The following is a 16,393-nucleotide window of genomic DNA, read 5'->3' as shown; positions in this document are numbered from 1 at the left end:
CACCACGGTACCTGCTCTGCCGGCCCCCCCCCCCGCCCGGAGTGCTCAGGTGGCAGAGCAGCCTCGTTTCATGTCGAACCACCCAGCACCACCACGTCCAGGGGTTCCTGGCCCGGGATCCAAAAAACCCACATTAGATGCGAAATTGTGCATAAGAGCATTTTCTGGGAAGAAGTCAGGTTGGCTTTCATCAGATTCTCGAAGGGGACTACAGCCCTCTCACCCCAGAGAAATTTCATCTCTGCCACTAGATTGTGCCTTTTAAGCCAAGCCACTTGGTGCGGCCATTGCCCAGCCAATTTGTGTTTAAAACATACTCTGGGGATGGCATCACCTTTCCCAAGAAGGAGAAATCGTACCCTGGCTGACAACGCCCCCCAAGAATCTGTTCTGAAAGGGAAATTTGACAGCCCTCAGGATGAAGTCCTCTACCCCAGCCCCCCACTTCAGAATTAGAGGCCCCACATTTAGGCAGATGGCCCCTTCCCCTCTGCGTTTAAATGACAAACACCAGCCCACTGCAGACAGATTCTGCTACCATGGAGGAGAAACGGCTTCAGCTCGTGAGGGCACAGCCTCCTCATTAAAACCGTCTGGTGGCCTGCCATTATGGGCAGGTCCGTGGCAATGGGCTTCGGCAGGTGCTGTCTCGCCTCCCGACTCAGGGCCTCCGCTTCGGGCAGCTGCGGCGGCCAGGAGCTGACGGGGCCTGGGAGCCACGCAGGCCCGCCTGCCTCGCCCTTGAGGCCAGGCCAGATGCTTACCTGGCTGCTGCGGCAGGCCCTGCCGGCCTCGGTCTGCCCGGCGCCACCGCTGCTGTGTGGCCGCAGTGTCCCTCTCGCTGGGCTCCGGCAGCTGCCAGGCAGGGCAGGCTTTCGGCCTCTGATGCTGGCTGTGGGCTTCCAGCAGTGCGCGCTTGCCACGCCGGCTCGGCTCGGCACCAAGGACCTTTTCTTCCCTAGAGAGGGAGGGAACGCTCCCGCTCCCCGCAGCCTGGCCCATCTTTTCTTCCCCTGCTCACTGCCAGGACAGATGCTGCCCTATCCCCCCTCTAAGAGAAAGGGGGGACAGAAGCTGCTGCTCGGCCTATCCACCGCCCTGACTGCTGCTCTGGGGCAGAAGACAGAGGAGCCTGGTCCCTTGCTGACTTGGTGGGATAGAGGGGTGAGCAGCCCCCACAGAGCCAAGATTATCCACCACCGAACCCCGGCTGGCACCCGCCTCCCGATTCCGGAAGAGCCCAGAGACACAGGCAGTGCTGATGCCCTGGGAAGTTGCGGTAAAAAAAAACAAAAAACAAAAACACCAAACCTGGCTCCTCCGGCTCCCCTCTCCAAGGCCTTCCCAAGGTCACCGTGTGGGAGGACAGCTTGCAAAGCAGGTGTTTGCAAAACCCTTGCCAGGGCGACTTGTATTTTTAACTGTCAGCCCACGGAAGTCCCTGCCATTCCCAGCGCTGGGGCTTAGCCTCTGCAGGCAGGTGGGGGCAGGGGCATGCGTGCCCCGCCTCGCATGAGCAGAGCGCAGAAAGAACTTTCTAATCCCTTGGACCAGAGAAGAATGGAGTTGTTTTGTCCAAGTCCAGCAAGAGGGTGCTTGGCCAGAACTGGAAACTGTTGTGATCGTACGCTATTCCCTTACCGTAATTCCTGTTTAGGGTGGCTGCACGAGGTGTCCCCGAGCTTCTCCTATTAGATTCCCATCACACAGCCCTTTGGCGAACCTCCCAAACCGATGCATTCGTGTCAAAATTGCCAGAATCTTTTAACATCCAAAAGCTGAGTTCCGGTAACTTTTACCCCTGGTGACGCGGCGGCAGGGGGACTGGGCCCCGCTCGTGACCTGACTGCTGGCACGCGCCCTCCCCGAGCTCGGCCTCCACCCACTGCCCGAGGCCCTCCACGCACGACCGCACTTCCCTCAAATATTTGACTTAGCATTGATTTCTGCTCGTTTCCTCTTAGTCGCAGGTGTCACTCCTGTTAGAGGGGAGGACTGTTAAACAAGTTTAGCTGTTAATTCACCAACCTGCCTGTTCCAGAACAAATTTCAAAACAAACCTCACTTGCTTCAGAAGAGGTGCCCCATCGAGGGCCCCGGGGCGGTGGGGGAGGGGGGCTGTGCAGCCAGAAAGCCCCCTGCCTCCTTCCCCTGCACAGACTGCACTGCCCAAACTGCCATCCCGAGACCTAGGTCCCTGTGCCCGAGCGGCAACTCTCGGCCTCTGTGAACCAAAGGCCAGCAGCCCCGCTAGGCTGTGGGGAATTAACCTGCCCTTTCTAGAAGCAGGTTTACACCGACGGGCAGCCCTGATCATTCCCCAAATGACCGAATGGGCAAAACCACCACCTCGTGCCCTTAGCACCCTGGGAGCCCGTGCGAGGGGTCCAGGTCAACTCCACAGGCCGCCACCATCTGCTGGACATCAGCCCTGACCCTGCTTATCGGAGGACACCCTCGGTGACTGCGAACAACTCTGCTTTCTTTGGAGCAGTGTGGACTGGGCTGGTGGCGAGTCAAGCTCATTGAGCAGTTTGGGTAAGTTGCAGCCTTCAGCGCTCAGAGCACAGGAACCATCTGATGTGTGCCCACCGTGGCCACGCCTCCCAGACTAAAACTCAGGGCACGGGGGCTGATGATGGAAGACTCATTATTTATGAAAACACTTTCCATTCGTGAACTGCCTCTGTTGAGAAGCACAACATGGAAGCAAACTGGGAGAGTCCCAGAAGATCCAGGCCTACAGTGGCCGTGCCAGCCGTCCTGCTGCTCGAAGGCACAGTGAGTCCCCATCCCGCGTGCGGGGGGTGGGGAGGGGAGGACGTCCGCCTCCCTGAGGCTGCAGGAGGCTCCCCCAGCAGAGACACTGCTGGGATCCCAGCGATGCTAGATCCTTTCCACTGTCAGGAAACCCGGGGGCGTGAGCAGGACAATCCCCGAGCGGCCAGGGAAGGCCAGGGCCGCCGCGAGGCAGGTCACGTCCCGCTCCCGCTCCAGGAAACTGCTGGCTGGCTGCTTCCCGGCTCAGCGTCCCACCAGATGGCTGGCACCTGGGGGGGAGGAAGCCGAGGCCTCTGCCTTCGCCCCCCACCTACCGCTCTGGAAATGTCAAGACGCTTGTTGAGAAAGTGCTAGTCTAAGCAGCAGAGTTCTGGAAGTGACTTCAGACCGCTCTCTACCTCTGCACAGGTGGGACCACACTGCCTGACAGCCGTCCACCCTGACCTGGGAGAGTGGAGGCCAGCACCCCTGGGCAGTCCTACTGCGCGCCGACTACCGACAGGACACCAGCAAGGGTCTGATCTCACCGCCAACGTCCTAAATAAGGAGCACTGGCCACACCCCCACCGCCAAGGTGGGCCAGCCTCGGCACTTCCGCCGCGCACACGGCCACACTCCCCTTCAACCCACCTCACTGCTCGGTTTCAACTACTCACTTCAGTGGTAACATGAAGCATATCGTCAGCACTGTAGTCGCCGGGTCCGCACAAACAGCCCCGGGAAAGACATCGAAGAAATGGGCTGACCTGACTGCCTCCGGGAAGGGCAAGCCAGGGCCTGGTAGACGCACGACCAAGTCCTGTACCTGTCACCTTCTGAGCCCCAACGCACAGGTATGAGATGAGGCCCACTTAGTAACAAAGCTATGAAACGTAAACGCCACAAACAGCAGTTGTCAGCGACTAGAACTTTCTTGGGAGGCTAGAAAGAAAACTCCGAGTGCGGATGGAAGGAACCGAGCAAGGAAGCCTGGAGCACCACCAGCGGCGAGCCACCACAGTGACGATGGCCACGCGGGCCCCACTGAGCACCGACTCCGAGCGCTTAGCCCAAGCCAGCCTAGGCCACAGCCACCAACCAGACGGACACCCTTCACTTCCCTGCCCCCAGCATAGCCTGTCCCTGAATCGGAAGGCGACTGTGGAGCTGTGGGAGCCACTCACCTGGGACAGTCACCTCCCCTGCGGCCACCACCACTGGGGACTGCCCCATGCTGAGCCTGGAAGGGCGTCGGCAGCCAGGCCCTGAGTCCAGCACCCCCGGCACCATCGGCAGGCTCGGGCGTGTTACCGAAGGTCCCTCGTCCTCTCCTCCTGCCCACCCGGTCACGACACCAAGGAAGCCCCACCACGTGCATCCCAGCCACCACGGAGCAAGGAGCTGCCTGCGTCACTTTACTGCCCAGCACTCGTGCGACGGAAAGAGCGAACACTTTACCCAGATTAAACCAGAAAAAGCGTGAAAAAAAATCTGTTCTCTGCCAAATCAGCCTCTGGAAACTAGCCGCTGCCTGCTCCTGTTCAGCCTCGTGCCACCGAGTGGGCAAACCTCCAAGTGGCCGTGGGGAGCAGACAGGAGCCACGTTAACAAACCAACGGTTTTCTTCTTTATTGGAGAAAAGAACAGCGCAGTCCCACGTACCACACCCTGGGGACCAGGACAGCCGAGGAGTAAGGACTATTTACAAGAGCCGTGGCGGAAGGACACCTGTGGCCTCGGGCCCTGCGGCCGGCGGGGGCAGGCGGGTCAGTGGCAGAGGGCGATGGTTTCCATGTTAAGGAAGCGCACGTGCATCTTGGTCTCGATGTCTATCCCCTGCCAGATCTGCAACGGACAAGCAGTGTGAGCGTGTCCCCACCACCGCCCAGCCCGGGCCCCCCGGCCGCGCCGCCACCAGGGCGGGTGAGAGCCAGAGGGCTGGTTTCAAGACTCTGAGCTAAGCGAGGAAGAGACACTTCCACGTGCCTTTCTGCCCGTTAATTTGGCTCTGACACTTGGATCCTTTCTGATATTGTCGCAGCAAGTTATTACTAAGTACGGAATCCAAGCTCTTAGCTCCAAGTCATTTCAGTCCCACCCACCCCGCTTCCGGCCCTGTGATTTTCATGCAAATTCCTTAACCCCATTAAACCTCCTGTTCCTCAGTGCAAAGCCGAGACCACCACCTGTGCCGCCCACGTAAGCCACGCAACGCTGGGGGTTCAAGTGGAACCATCGGCGGGAACATCTTGCCAACTGTGAAGCACTGCGCAACTGCCAGGTTTTATTAAGCCTCGTTCCTTAATTAAAAGGTCACAGCAGTTTGGTCGTTATAACTTCCCTGGGATAGGTCAAACTGTTCTATGCAGACAAGCTGACGCCCGGGAAGGGTGATTTCTGCCCACAGATGGCCACTGTCACATACCTGCCGGGTCCTGGTTCTGCCGTTACAGTCCATCCTGGCCGGGGCCCCAGGGGACACCTCTAGGCCGCCCGACGCTGCCTGCCACACTACAGAGCACCCTACCCCCAGGACTGCACTTGCCAGCTCCTGGGCCACTCGGGGCCCGAGGGGGCCGCAGATGGAGAAATGGCTGGATGTGGTGGGTATGCCTGGTTTCCCTGCTTATGTGAGAAGTTCAGACTCTTGGGCTGTCGCCTGCAGCATCTCCAGGGACAGTCAGCAGGCTGTGAGCGGGCTGCGATCAGAGCCCCGTTGGCACCAACGCTGCAGGGAGGCCTGGGTGCCGTTCTTGCCACTGTCCCACGCCCACCGTCCCCCAGCTGCTTTCTGGTCTCTTGCACCTGTTCTGGGTGTGGTGGGGTCTGGTGAGGGTACAAAGCAAGCAGACCTGGTTCCCGGGGAGTAGCTCCACCCTTGTTCCCAGGGAAGCCACCTGCGCACCCACGGTGCTTTCTGCTAAATGCCAGGTGGCCACAGGGGCACTGGTGAGGCTCCAGGGAGGAGAAGGGCCAGCTGGTCAGGAAAGGCCCGCATGGTGTAGGGACAGCTTGGGGAACACCAGAGGCTTGGGGGTGGCAGATAGGGGAAGCCTTCTGGGGAAGCAGCTGGATCTCTCTGGCTTCTTTGCCAGCCCAGCCCCGGTGTGTGAGTTCAGAGGAGGCTGCCCATCTCAGCCCAGAAGCTCGTGCTGCCTGCCCCCCTGGGGCTCACAGCTGACTGGCCAGGTTAGCCGTGCAGCCTGGAACCAGTGCCCGTCTGAGCTGCCCCTGGGCTCCATGGGGCTGTGACCACCTGAGTCGTGGTCTGGCTCCAGGCCCAGGCCCGTCTGCTCCCTCAGGCCGGTCAGAGGCTGGCGCGGCACACTGGACCAGAGCCCTCTAGGTCCTGTTCCCCTGACTTCCTCTCCTTCTTCTAATTCCAGAACGAGCCTGGCGAGCCACTGTCAGGGTACTCCGCGCCAGGCAGAGGGCAGAGTGGGCTCGTCTCCCTCCAGTGGGTATGTACCTATCAGAGCAGTGAGGGGTCCCGGTTCCTAACCTGGGAGCAGGGGCCTGGTGTCCACCCCTGGGGGCTGGGAGGGGGCACCTTCTCCAAGGCCCAGGAAAAGCAAGCGGTGAAACCCCACACAGCTGGCTCCACTGTGTGCTGCTGGGAAAAGCTGGTACTCATATAGGCATAGAATACTCCAGTACCCGGCTCCAGCTGTCAACACCGATGCTTCTGACCAAGGGGACCGGGGACTCGCAGGGGAGAGAGAGGTTTGGTTGGAGCCCCTCTGTCTTGCTTCAACTGCTCTGACCACAGGTGAAGACGACTCTTCCCATAAAAATAAGGAAAAGCTGTGTCTTCAAGGTCAGCCCAGGCATGATGCTTTTCCACAGAGATGCGGGTCTCCTCCTGACCAGAGGGCACCCCCCAAGACCCACCTCTCCTCCTAGACACCCACCTTCAGGAAGTCGTCAAAGGTGATCCCCTCATACACCTGGTCAGGCTCCTGGGGACAGAGCACATGCGGAGTGAGCGGCTTCCACCAGCAGCACCCCCTTCCTCCCCAGGACACAGACGGTGGGGCCCCTTTAGTCACCAGAAGGGGGGGGTCCCTCCAGACTGCTGCCTCCAGCTTGAGGCCATCACCCTGAACTCCGACGTCCCCTCCGTGCACGTGACGGCAGGACGGGAGGAGGTTGTGGGCTAACCAGGGCCCCACCCGAGCCCCCCAAGGGGGGACCCGGTGGATGAGGGTGTAAAGGAAGGGGGTGGGCACAGAGGCACAGCCTCCCATGTCCCTCAGCCACCAAGGCCACCTCTGCCATTTCCTGGTCCTGCCTCACTGTACCCGCTCTGACCCTCTGAGCTCACAGACCACTGGGGCAGGGGTGGGGGGAAGGGCTGGCCTCTGCGGCCCACCCCTCGCGCCCAGTGAGTCACGGTGATAAGGGCTGCCTGCTGGGCCTCTCCCCCAGCCAGTCACGGGCAGTGCCAGTCTCCATCTGCGTCTGTCCTGCTCTGGGCACACATGGACCTCGAGGCCAGAGGTGGGGCTCCTGCCCCTTCTGCTAGCTTGGGCTCTGGCCCAGCCAGACCTCCCCAAGCCTCACCCCTGCGTGCAGCACCCTCTGTGACAGTGACAGCCCGGCCGACACCCGTGTCCATCCACAGAAGACTAGCTAAATAGACCCCGGTCATCTGTGCTGTTGATGACTACGCAGGCATTAAGAAGGGGTCACTCTCTACGCGCGGGTGTGGAGAACGCTCCAAGACACAGGGCGGAAAACAAGCAGAAAAATGGTGGCAGGGCCGTGAATGTGGGCCAGTGTGGTCCTACACTGCTAACCAGACTGCCCCCGTGCTCCCCGGTCGGTACGGACAAGAGGAGAAGCGGTCCGTTCAATTGCATTTTGTATAAATCAGAAATAAAAGGCATACGCGTATACGTTGGGGTATGTCGTAAGAGAAACCCCACCGAGGGCGTTTCCCTTGAAAGGGCGCAGAGATCGTGTACCTCTCCGGAGTTGTCCTGATGTCTGTTTAAGCCAACAGCAGGCACTCTGCGTGTCTGCCACGTGGGTCCTGTCCTGACTCCCATTTTACAGATGGGGCCACTGGGGCTCACGGAGGCCAGCTGCCTGTCCAGCTGGGAGGCTCCAAGCGTCTGCTCAGATTCTTCACTTTGTGGTTTCCTAACACTTGGTTTTCATACAGAAAACTAATCTATGTATCCTTCCAAATCTTATAAAACGTGACCAGTTCTCAAAGGCCCGGGCCTGTCCCCGGGGGCTCCCTGCTCTTCTCGCCCAGGGGCACAGGGACAGGTGGTGGGCTGGGGACCCGAGGTTGCCTTCAGAGAGAGGGCAGCCGAGGAGAGTGCATTCTAGACCAGGCTCCAGCAGCCGGGCAGGAGGGGGGACACGGGTGGAGGGAGCGGGGGGACGGGTAGGGGAAGCCACCGCAGCTGAGACCCCAGCCTAGCAGCCCCACAAGCCTCAGGGCCTTCCAGAGAAAGCACTCTGGAAAGAAAGCACTGCTCCAGTGGACAGCTGGTTCTGGAAGCCCGGTAACTCGGGGTGACGGACTGTCCGTCTGGGGCGGGCAGCACTGGCAGGCACATTAGGCGTCCTCGGAGGCTGCACGGTGTCGAGCTGCGTGGCCAGCCCTCGCCCTGTGCACACATCTCTTAAGAGCACACAGAGGACCCATAAAGACAGACGCTCGGGACACACACCCAGGGAGCAGGCGTCGGCTCCCGGATGCCCGTGCCGCTGACGTGTGGGGATTCTGCAACGAGCAGCTGGCAGCTGCCAACGCTTTCCCTGCAGCAAATTAAGAAAACTGCCACCGACTGCGACTGGAGTGGGACGGGGAGCCGTTTCAAGGAGGAGAGTGTAATTAAATCAAATGGGAATCTGGCTCGACAACCCGGCAGGGGATTCCTGCGCTGCGCACTGAGGTCACCAGCCCTCTCTGCTGCAGTTAATTTGCTGAGTGGGTGGTTTCACTGCAGCCGGGAGCCTCCCCCTGGCTCTGGGAAGCAGGCAGCTAAAATACAGGCCAATAAAGTGACCACAGCCCTTGCCCCTGGGAGCAGGCCCGGGCCTGCCAGGCCCCTCAACGACAGGCTTGGGGCGCAAACGGCAGGTTCCGGCAGGAAGACACCCCTCCACTCAGGCCGTGGTGAACCCAAAGCCACAGACGTGTCTGGAGCCCCAGCCGCTTGAAACGCACAGGTGTGAAGCAGGCATGGCCTCAGTGGGACCAACCGAAACCCTGAGCAAACAAAGTCATCGAGAGGGTCAGGTGCCTGTCCTCGGGGTCCCTGGGGCTCAAAGCCACCCTGTCAGGGGTAGCAGCCAGGCTAGACCCAGCCCTACAAGACTGAGTCCACCAGGCATGGTAAAGATCGCTGCCCCCGAATTCCAGAAAGTTCTTTATGTCCTTGGGCCTCGGTTTCCCCACCAGTAACTAAAACTACACATTTACGAAACAATGCAAGGGATGGACCGAAGATGACGTGTGCACAGGCTGTGCAGCCACCCTTGGGGACAGGAGTGTATCCACAGGTGCTGCTACACGCCCGACAACCCAGCACGTGCCTGTCAGTAGCCCCTGCTCAGTCGGTCACCGCACAGTGACCGCTCCGCGGACCACCTGCGTCCGCACCACTCTAGTTAATGGTTCTTCACCGGGGATGACCCTGTTTCCCACCAGGGACACCTGGCCATGTCTGGAGACGTTCTTAGTTGTCACAACTCAGAGTGACTGGCATCCAGTGGGTGGAGGCCAGGGACGGGCTAAGCAGGACGGTCCCCACCACAGACGGCTGTCCCGCCCCATGTATCACCAGCGCCAGCTGGAGCAGCCCTGCGCTAAGCAGCCCCACACAGTCCTGAGAAATGCCCCAGCCGTCTCGACACCCACACGACCCTGACAAGCCTCCGGGGGGTCCAGCACCCTTGCAGAGATCCCGGTGCTCAGGCCCGCCTCCCTGCCACAGCCCTGCTGCAGGCCCTCGGCAGCCACATGGCACCTCCCCGGCCACCTGCCTCTGGCCCGTGCATCCCTCAGGGCCGGGGGCTCCCCTCCATAGGCGCTGGCCTGGAGGCCGCTCCTCGTTTACATGTGTCCCCACTTCTACCTCCACACCAGGCCCCAGGTGACAGAGCCCAGAGGGGAGCCCCTGCTGACCCCGTCCCAAGGCCAGAAATCCCCTCCCAGCCACTCGTCATAGATGAACAACGGTGTGGAGAGCTGATCTAGGGGGGAGGCGACACCGCTGGGGGTCTTCCTTGGTGGCCTTCCAGAAACAAGCTGGGCAAGGTGGGGCAGGGGTTGGTCAGGGGTTCCGGAGACACGCTCACCATCTGCCCCACGCACACGCTGGCCGCCTCCATCATGGCCCCGTCGGCGATGGAGCGGGCCGACTCCTTCTCGATGTGCGGGTTGCCGGAGAGCAGCTCTTCCACCACCTGCCGGGCGAGGCGGACACACGGTGACCTCGGGCCTCCGTCAGGGCTGCGGGGCGGGGGGGGCCAGGAGTCCTGGCCGGCCGGCCGAGGAGCATACTTTACATTTCGATACTCTTCCAGGGTGATGCGGCCGTCGCTGTCCGAGTCATACATGTGGAACAGAACTGGGGGCGGCGGAGGAGAGAGAGAGGGGGGCTCGGTCAGACAAGCCGGGAGAGGAGCCCCGGGCCCCCGTTTCCCCCACCTTCCTGCTTGGACATCTACCTCAAAATGAGCTAAAGACATCTGTAATGTGGGGGGTCAAGGGCAAAGGCCATGGGGCCAGACCGCTTACTTCCTGGGGGTGACTTTGGACAAGTGACCTAACTTCTCTGAGCCTCAGCTTTCCCATCTGTCAAATGGGGATAACAGCCACAGTGTGTACTTCAGGGTGTTGCATGGGCTCAGGGAGCCACAGAGCTGGCGGATCAGGACCGGGGATCCCTGCACCTCTGAGCGCGGAGGGGTCACTGGCACGAATTCGAAGACAGATCAACGTCATTTCAAAGTATCATTCCTCAGGGCGCCTGGCTGGCTCAGTCAGAAGAGCACGTGACTTCTGATCTCGGGGTTGTAAATTCGAGTCACATGATGTGTGTAGAGATAATTTAAAAATAAAATCTTAAAAAACAAAACAAAACAAAACAAAACAAAAAAACCACATCATTCCTCCAAGACCCAAACAGGCAGCTCTCTTCGGCAGGTCATGGACCCCACTGCCAACACTCCGGCCCCTGGCTGGTCTGCCAGCCCCCCGTGGGCACAGGGGAGAGACACCAGCACCTCCTCTCCTCTGGTTAGTTCGCTTTGTGTCATCCGCTTTGTTCCCTTATGGATGTCACTCTGCATCCGGCAGCCCAACAGAGGCCAAGAGCCGAAGCGGGGGCAGGCCCTCCACCCCACCTGCTCAGCCTGCAGCTCACCGAGTCCCCTACACTGGCACTGACCCAGCACGGACCGGACATCCCGGGCAACACGCGGCAAACATCTTCGCATCTCAGCCGCACATGACGCCATGAGGCGAGGCTGCCCTGAGCCCATTTCACAGACTATACTGTGGACGCTCAGAGAAGTTAACATGTTTGCCCATGACCGCCCCGTTAAGGGAAGGGAAAACGGGGGGCCCCCACAATGTCTGACCTGGCCCTCGGGGCAGCAGTGCTGGTCCGGAGCACCAGAGGGGGACCTTGGGGCCCCCAACCCCAGGCAGTTCCCACCAGCCCTCACGTACACATTCCAGAGCTAAATACGGCCCAGTCCCCATGTTTACTTGTTCCTGTTAACGAGGCTGAGCCTCGGGTGGCGTAGGGAGGGATGTCAGGAGTCATGGGAAAGTCCGGACGGGGGAGGGACACGTGACACAGGCCACCCCGGGACCCCATGCAGCTGGCCAGCCCAGATCACAACCAAGCAGGCTCCAGAGCCCAGGGACCAGGGGCCAGGGGGGCTCCACCAGGACAGATCAGCCAAAGGCCCATCCCGTGAACTTGGCATTTGAGGCAGCTCAAGGATGGGGGAAGAAACACTTTCAGGGAGCTCCTCCCGGGGGCCAAGGGCGCTGCCTGGGTGACCTCCCCGAGCCTCAGAACCAGCGTGTGTTCACAATCAGCACCCCGTGTCCAGGTTCAAGGTCACACGGCTGCTTAGCGGAAGGGGCCCAGGTCTGCCTGAACCAAGGGCCTTGCTCTTTTCACATGCCCCGGAGAACCCCAGCTGCTACACCACAGCCTGGGTGGGGGGAGACACCCCCTGGGGGCCTCCATGGGTGCTGTCAACTGGGACTGACCTCCCGAAGGATGCGGGTTGGTGTCCCCTGGCCCTCCCCTCGCCCGGCCCCAACGCGCACGCACATCTCAGCTTCTCTTTCCGGCACAGCTGCACCTGCTCCTCGTCCATGGTGGTGTCGATGGGCCGGAAGTAGGACATGATGGTCAGGAAGTCCTCGAAGTTGATCTCGTCGGCCAGGCCACTGGACCCCTTGCGCAGGTTCCTACGGGAGCAGAGAGGGGAACGCTGGCAGCGTGTGAACACGGGATCCTGTCCTTTCACCTGCGACGCTTCAGAGAACAAGGCCCTTGTGGGCCCACACTTCACCCACGATGGCCGTCTTAGCCTTGGGTTCTGTTTCCCGGCAACCTGCTTGCAGGGGTGCTGGGAGGGGGGTCCCCGGAGGTTTAGCCCAAGCCCGGTGCTGCCCTCCCAGAGCTCACCTCGAGGGGGGCCGGGACGAGACCACAACCACGCTGCTGTTGGTGAGGGCTGGGGTGCACAGGGATGGGCACTCACACGTGGGTAAACCAAGGCACCGAGCCATTCAGTAACAGAGCCACCTCTCCTGACCCTTTCCTTCAGATCCGAAGCTGGCAAACCGCTGTCCACAGGCCAACCCCTGCCTGCCAGCTATTTTTGTCCAGTCCATGGACAAAGAAGGGGTTTTAGGTTTTTAAACGGTTGAAAAAATGGGGGGGAACCCCAAAGTCATAAAAGCATCTAACAACAAAATTTCATAAAAATTACATGAAATTCAAATGTCAATGTCTATAAATAAAGTTTTATTGGCACACAGCCACGCCCATTCAGTAAACAGTGTCTGTGGCTGTTTTCATGCCCCCACGGCCAAGCGGAGCCGTTGTGACACACACTGCATGGCCCATGAAGCCTAAAATATTTACTCTGTGGCCTTTTACAGAAAAGGTTAGCCGATTCCCGCTATCAGCTGTTGGCAACTCCGGCAGTGACCGGCTCGGTGATGCTGAGTCACTGGTTTACTGCCAAATTGCGACGTTTACTGATAGCTTCAGATCTTTTAATAAGTCAAGGCAGGATCGAGATTGTCCCTAGCAATGTGCTTTTCAGAAGGGGCCAGGAAAGGCCCCCGTTCCAGGGGGGGCTCCAGCAGGATCCGCCTCGTGGCCAGCACGGTGCCTGGCGAGGACAGCAGGGGCCCAGCAAGCGGGCAGCTTTCATTCTTTTTGCAAAGACACTCAGCTTAGAGCAATCTTTTTCATCCTTAACTTTCTGATGATCCTGTAAGGACTGGAGCCCTTGGAGGTGGGGAAGGCCCTGCTCACACTGCCCTCCAAGACGGTTCCTCCATCCACAGTCCGGGTCCTGAAGGATCTTAGGAAGCAAGGCTGACACTGGTCTTTCTTGAGAGGAAAATCCTGTCTCTAGACCCCACTCCAAAGTCCTCCCCACCCCCCGGAACTTCCAGGACAAGAACTGAAGGATGGAGAAGGGTGTACTGGTTCTTAGCTGCAAGGTCCCAACCTGTTCCGGGGCCAGGCTGGGGGAGCCCTTCCTTAATCTTTCCCTCTTCAGAGATTTCCAGGCTGCCTGCCCACTCGCCCACCTGCCACGACCTGACCCAGCCTCCACCATCCCCAGCAGGACCAGAGGGAGCTTTGCAAAATGCAAATTGGACCCTATTTCTCCCCTGCTTCAAGCCCTCCAGGGGCTTCAAGTCTCAGGGTAAGCCCCAATCCCTCCCCCTGCCCTCTGGGCCCCAGAAAGCAGGTGTTGGTCTCACTATCCACTCCAGCGCAGCCCTGGACACCCCCCCCCGCCACTCTCCACTCCTCAGAGGCCCCCACAGGTTTGCTTCGATGTCCACCTTCTGGACACTCGACATTCCCCGACCGACTGACGTCCCTTCCCCCTCCCTCCCTGCAGGTAGCACGGCACCTGTCCCAGCCCTCTGATGGCTGTCCTAACTTCAGACCCTCCAAGCAAGGGGGGTGTCTCTCCTGCCTCTGAATGGCTGCCCCAAATTCCAGTGCCTGCCTGCGTGGGCCCTGCCTTCCTGTCCCCTAGCCAGAGGCTGCAGCTCCAGCCCCAGCCCTACGCCCCGTCCCCACGGCAGAGGCCACCACTCATGGATGGCAGCCCAGCAGACACCTGAATGCAACCCTGAGAGCCGAAAACACAGCTCCTGGAGCTGTTCCCAGTTCCCACGGGTGACAGATGAAAGCCAAGCTGTGACCCGGGGTCAGATCCGTTTTAAGGAATAATTACATACAAAGGCACAGATCCTGCATTTGAACAGTCTGCACCTGTGCAACCCACGCCCCAATCAGGACCTGGAACATTCTCACCCACACCAAGAGTTCCCTCTCTCCAGTCTGAACACACTCCCTACTAGGGCGGCGGGGAGGGTCAGGGGAGCAGCCCGCTAGGCACTGGCCCAGGCCGGCCCCGCAGGCCCCGGGAAGCAGCCGGTACGGGCAGGGCCACTGCCCTCGCCCCTCCCTAGTCACCTCATGCCACCAGCCCCCCCCAGCTCTGCCCTACAGAAGGCTGCGTCCCCGATGCCTGGCCAGCTTCCCATGGGGCCAGGTCTGCACGGAGCCTTCTGGAAACAAGGCTCACGGACACATACAGACAGACGTGGGCCCCCATGCTCACACATGCCAGGCACCACTGGGCTCTGGTCATTCTGTGAGACCTTCAAGTCTAGACCCCAACAGCCGCGTCAACTCCACGTCAGGGGCTGCCTCTCCCAGCCTGGCCCCCCTCCCACCACCTGTCAGCAGCCCCCTGCTCTGCCTCACTGCCCAGACACTTCAGGCAGAACCAGGATCAAAGAGGAGATTCCAAGCCCATCCTCGCCACGGACTGTGTGCTATCCTTCTGGCAAACATGGCAACCGTCCGTAAGCTTTCCTCCGGAAGTAGCTGCTCACCTCCCACCCCAGACCCAACCTTCCCTCTGTCCGCTCTTCTTCCCTCTCAGGCGTCACAAAGCTGCCCACTGCTCCCCATCTCCACTCAGCAGCCCTGCCTCCAGCCTGGGGGACCACAGCACAGCCCCTCCCAGGCCTCTCATCCCCACAGCCCACCGGAAGCCGGAGCCTGTGATCCCCACCCCGCCTTAAGCCCATCGGCGCCCCCCACTGCTGCTCCCAGGTTGAGGTCAAGACCCTTCTTGCCGGTCAAGGGGCTGCATGATGCAGCTCTGTCCTCCCCACACCAGTCACCTCGCATGGGCTCTCTGTGCTCCAGCCAGACCTCCCTTCTGCCACACACGCTTGCTCTACTTTCTTGTGCCACAGGGCCTTTGCACATGTAGTTCAGACCTCCCAGAACACCTCTCTTGGCTTTGCCTCATTAACTTTTGGTCAGTCTCTCAGGCCCTGTCCTGCAGGCAGGCCTCTGCAACTTTCAGGGCAGCTGAGGACACCTACCCCTACCCACGACCAGGGGAGGCTCAGGGAGACCCAGCATCTTGCTTAGGGCTGCACAGTCCTGCAGAACCAGAGCTGAGCAGCTCAGGCTCACAAACTTGAAACCAGTCTGAGAAGTCACTACCTCTCTTTTGGCCACAACACACCTGTTCCTTTCCTTTCTCTTTCTGCCGGTTCTCCCAGTTTCCCAGCCATCTCTGTAGACGTACGGGGTTAGGCCTGGGGCCGTGGCAGCCTGGGGAGGGCGTATGCCACCCAACTCTTGATAGAACCTCAGACACAATGAGTCTCTATGCAGTCGCGCAAGTGTTTCAACTCCGAAAGCACTGGACGTTTAAGGGCATGAGCTCTGGGACACTGCACTACCGCTCTGTGCCTCAGTTTCTCTGCATGTCAGGGTGATGAGCCGAATGACAGCCAACTCCGTAGTGCACACCGTCTCAGTGCACCCTCAGCAACCCGAGACACAGATGCTATTATGACCTCTATTTTACAGATACGGAAACTGGAGGTAGCCTCCAAGACGACACCCAACAATTTTGGCCTCCTGGCACTCAGCGCCTGTGTAGTCCCCTCTCTTCATGTGGGCTGACCTAGTGACCACTTCTCATGAAGAGAGTGCAGCAAAAACCATGGGCTGTCCCTCACAAGCTCAGGTTACAAAAAAGATGGGGTCTTCCGGGCACAGGGGCTCAAAATCCCTCTTCTCTCTCGTGTGCATGTTGCTGTGTGGGAGGCCAGCAGCTGCCATGTGTGAGCAGCCCTGGGGGATGGTCCCTGCAGTGCTGCCTGCCGAGACCCACATCTGTGAGCTTGGAAACAGAGCCTGCCCCGGTCGAGCCTTCAGATGATGGAGGCCCCAGATGCCCTGAATCTGAGAACCTGGCTAGTTTGCCCCTGGATCCTGATGTATGGAAATGGTGAGATAATAAGTATTTGTTCTAAACTGCCAAGTATTCGGATAATATGTTATGTGGCCACAGC

General features: G+C 59.9%; 1 protein-coding gene across 4 annotated transcripts in view; it reads right to left on the bottom strand.

The window, feature by feature from the left end:
- Positions 1 to 16,393, bottom strand: part of TESC (tescalcin) — a 61,346-nt gene that overhangs the window by 10,255 nt on the left and 34,698 nt on the right. For 2 of the 4 annotated variants that reach the window (XM_087857311.1, XM_087857312.1), the window contains exons 4-8: positions 12,078 to 12,217; positions 10,291 to 10,352; positions 10,081 to 10,188; positions 6,672 to 6,719; positions 765 to 6,514 (exon numbers count right to left, since the gene is read on the bottom strand). In XM_087857311.1, the coding sequence (XP_087713437.1) occupies positions 6,431 to 6,514; positions 6,672 to 6,719; positions 10,081 to 10,188; positions 10,291 to 10,352; positions 12,078 to 12,217 (442 nt within the window). In that variant the 3' untranslated portion in view covers positions 765 to 6,430. Of the gene's footprint in view, positions 1 to 764; positions 6,520 to 6,671; positions 6,720 to 10,080; positions 10,189 to 10,290; positions 10,353 to 12,077; positions 12,218 to 16,393 lie in introns of all 4 variants that reach the window. The other 2 variants (XM_087857313.1, XM_045776039.2) reach the window with 2 other exon arrangements.

The sequence above is a fragment of the Ursus americanus genome, chromosome 30, assembly GCF_024610735.1.
Source record: "Ursus americanus isolate L20-20 chromosome 30, mUrsAme1.1.p, whole genome shotgun sequence".
Lineage (NCBI taxonomy): Eukaryota > Metazoa > Chordata > Mammalia > Carnivora > Ursidae > Ursus > Ursus americanus.
Note: the sequence above shows the minus strand (reverse complement) of the source record. Positions and strands in the feature narration are given on the sequence as shown.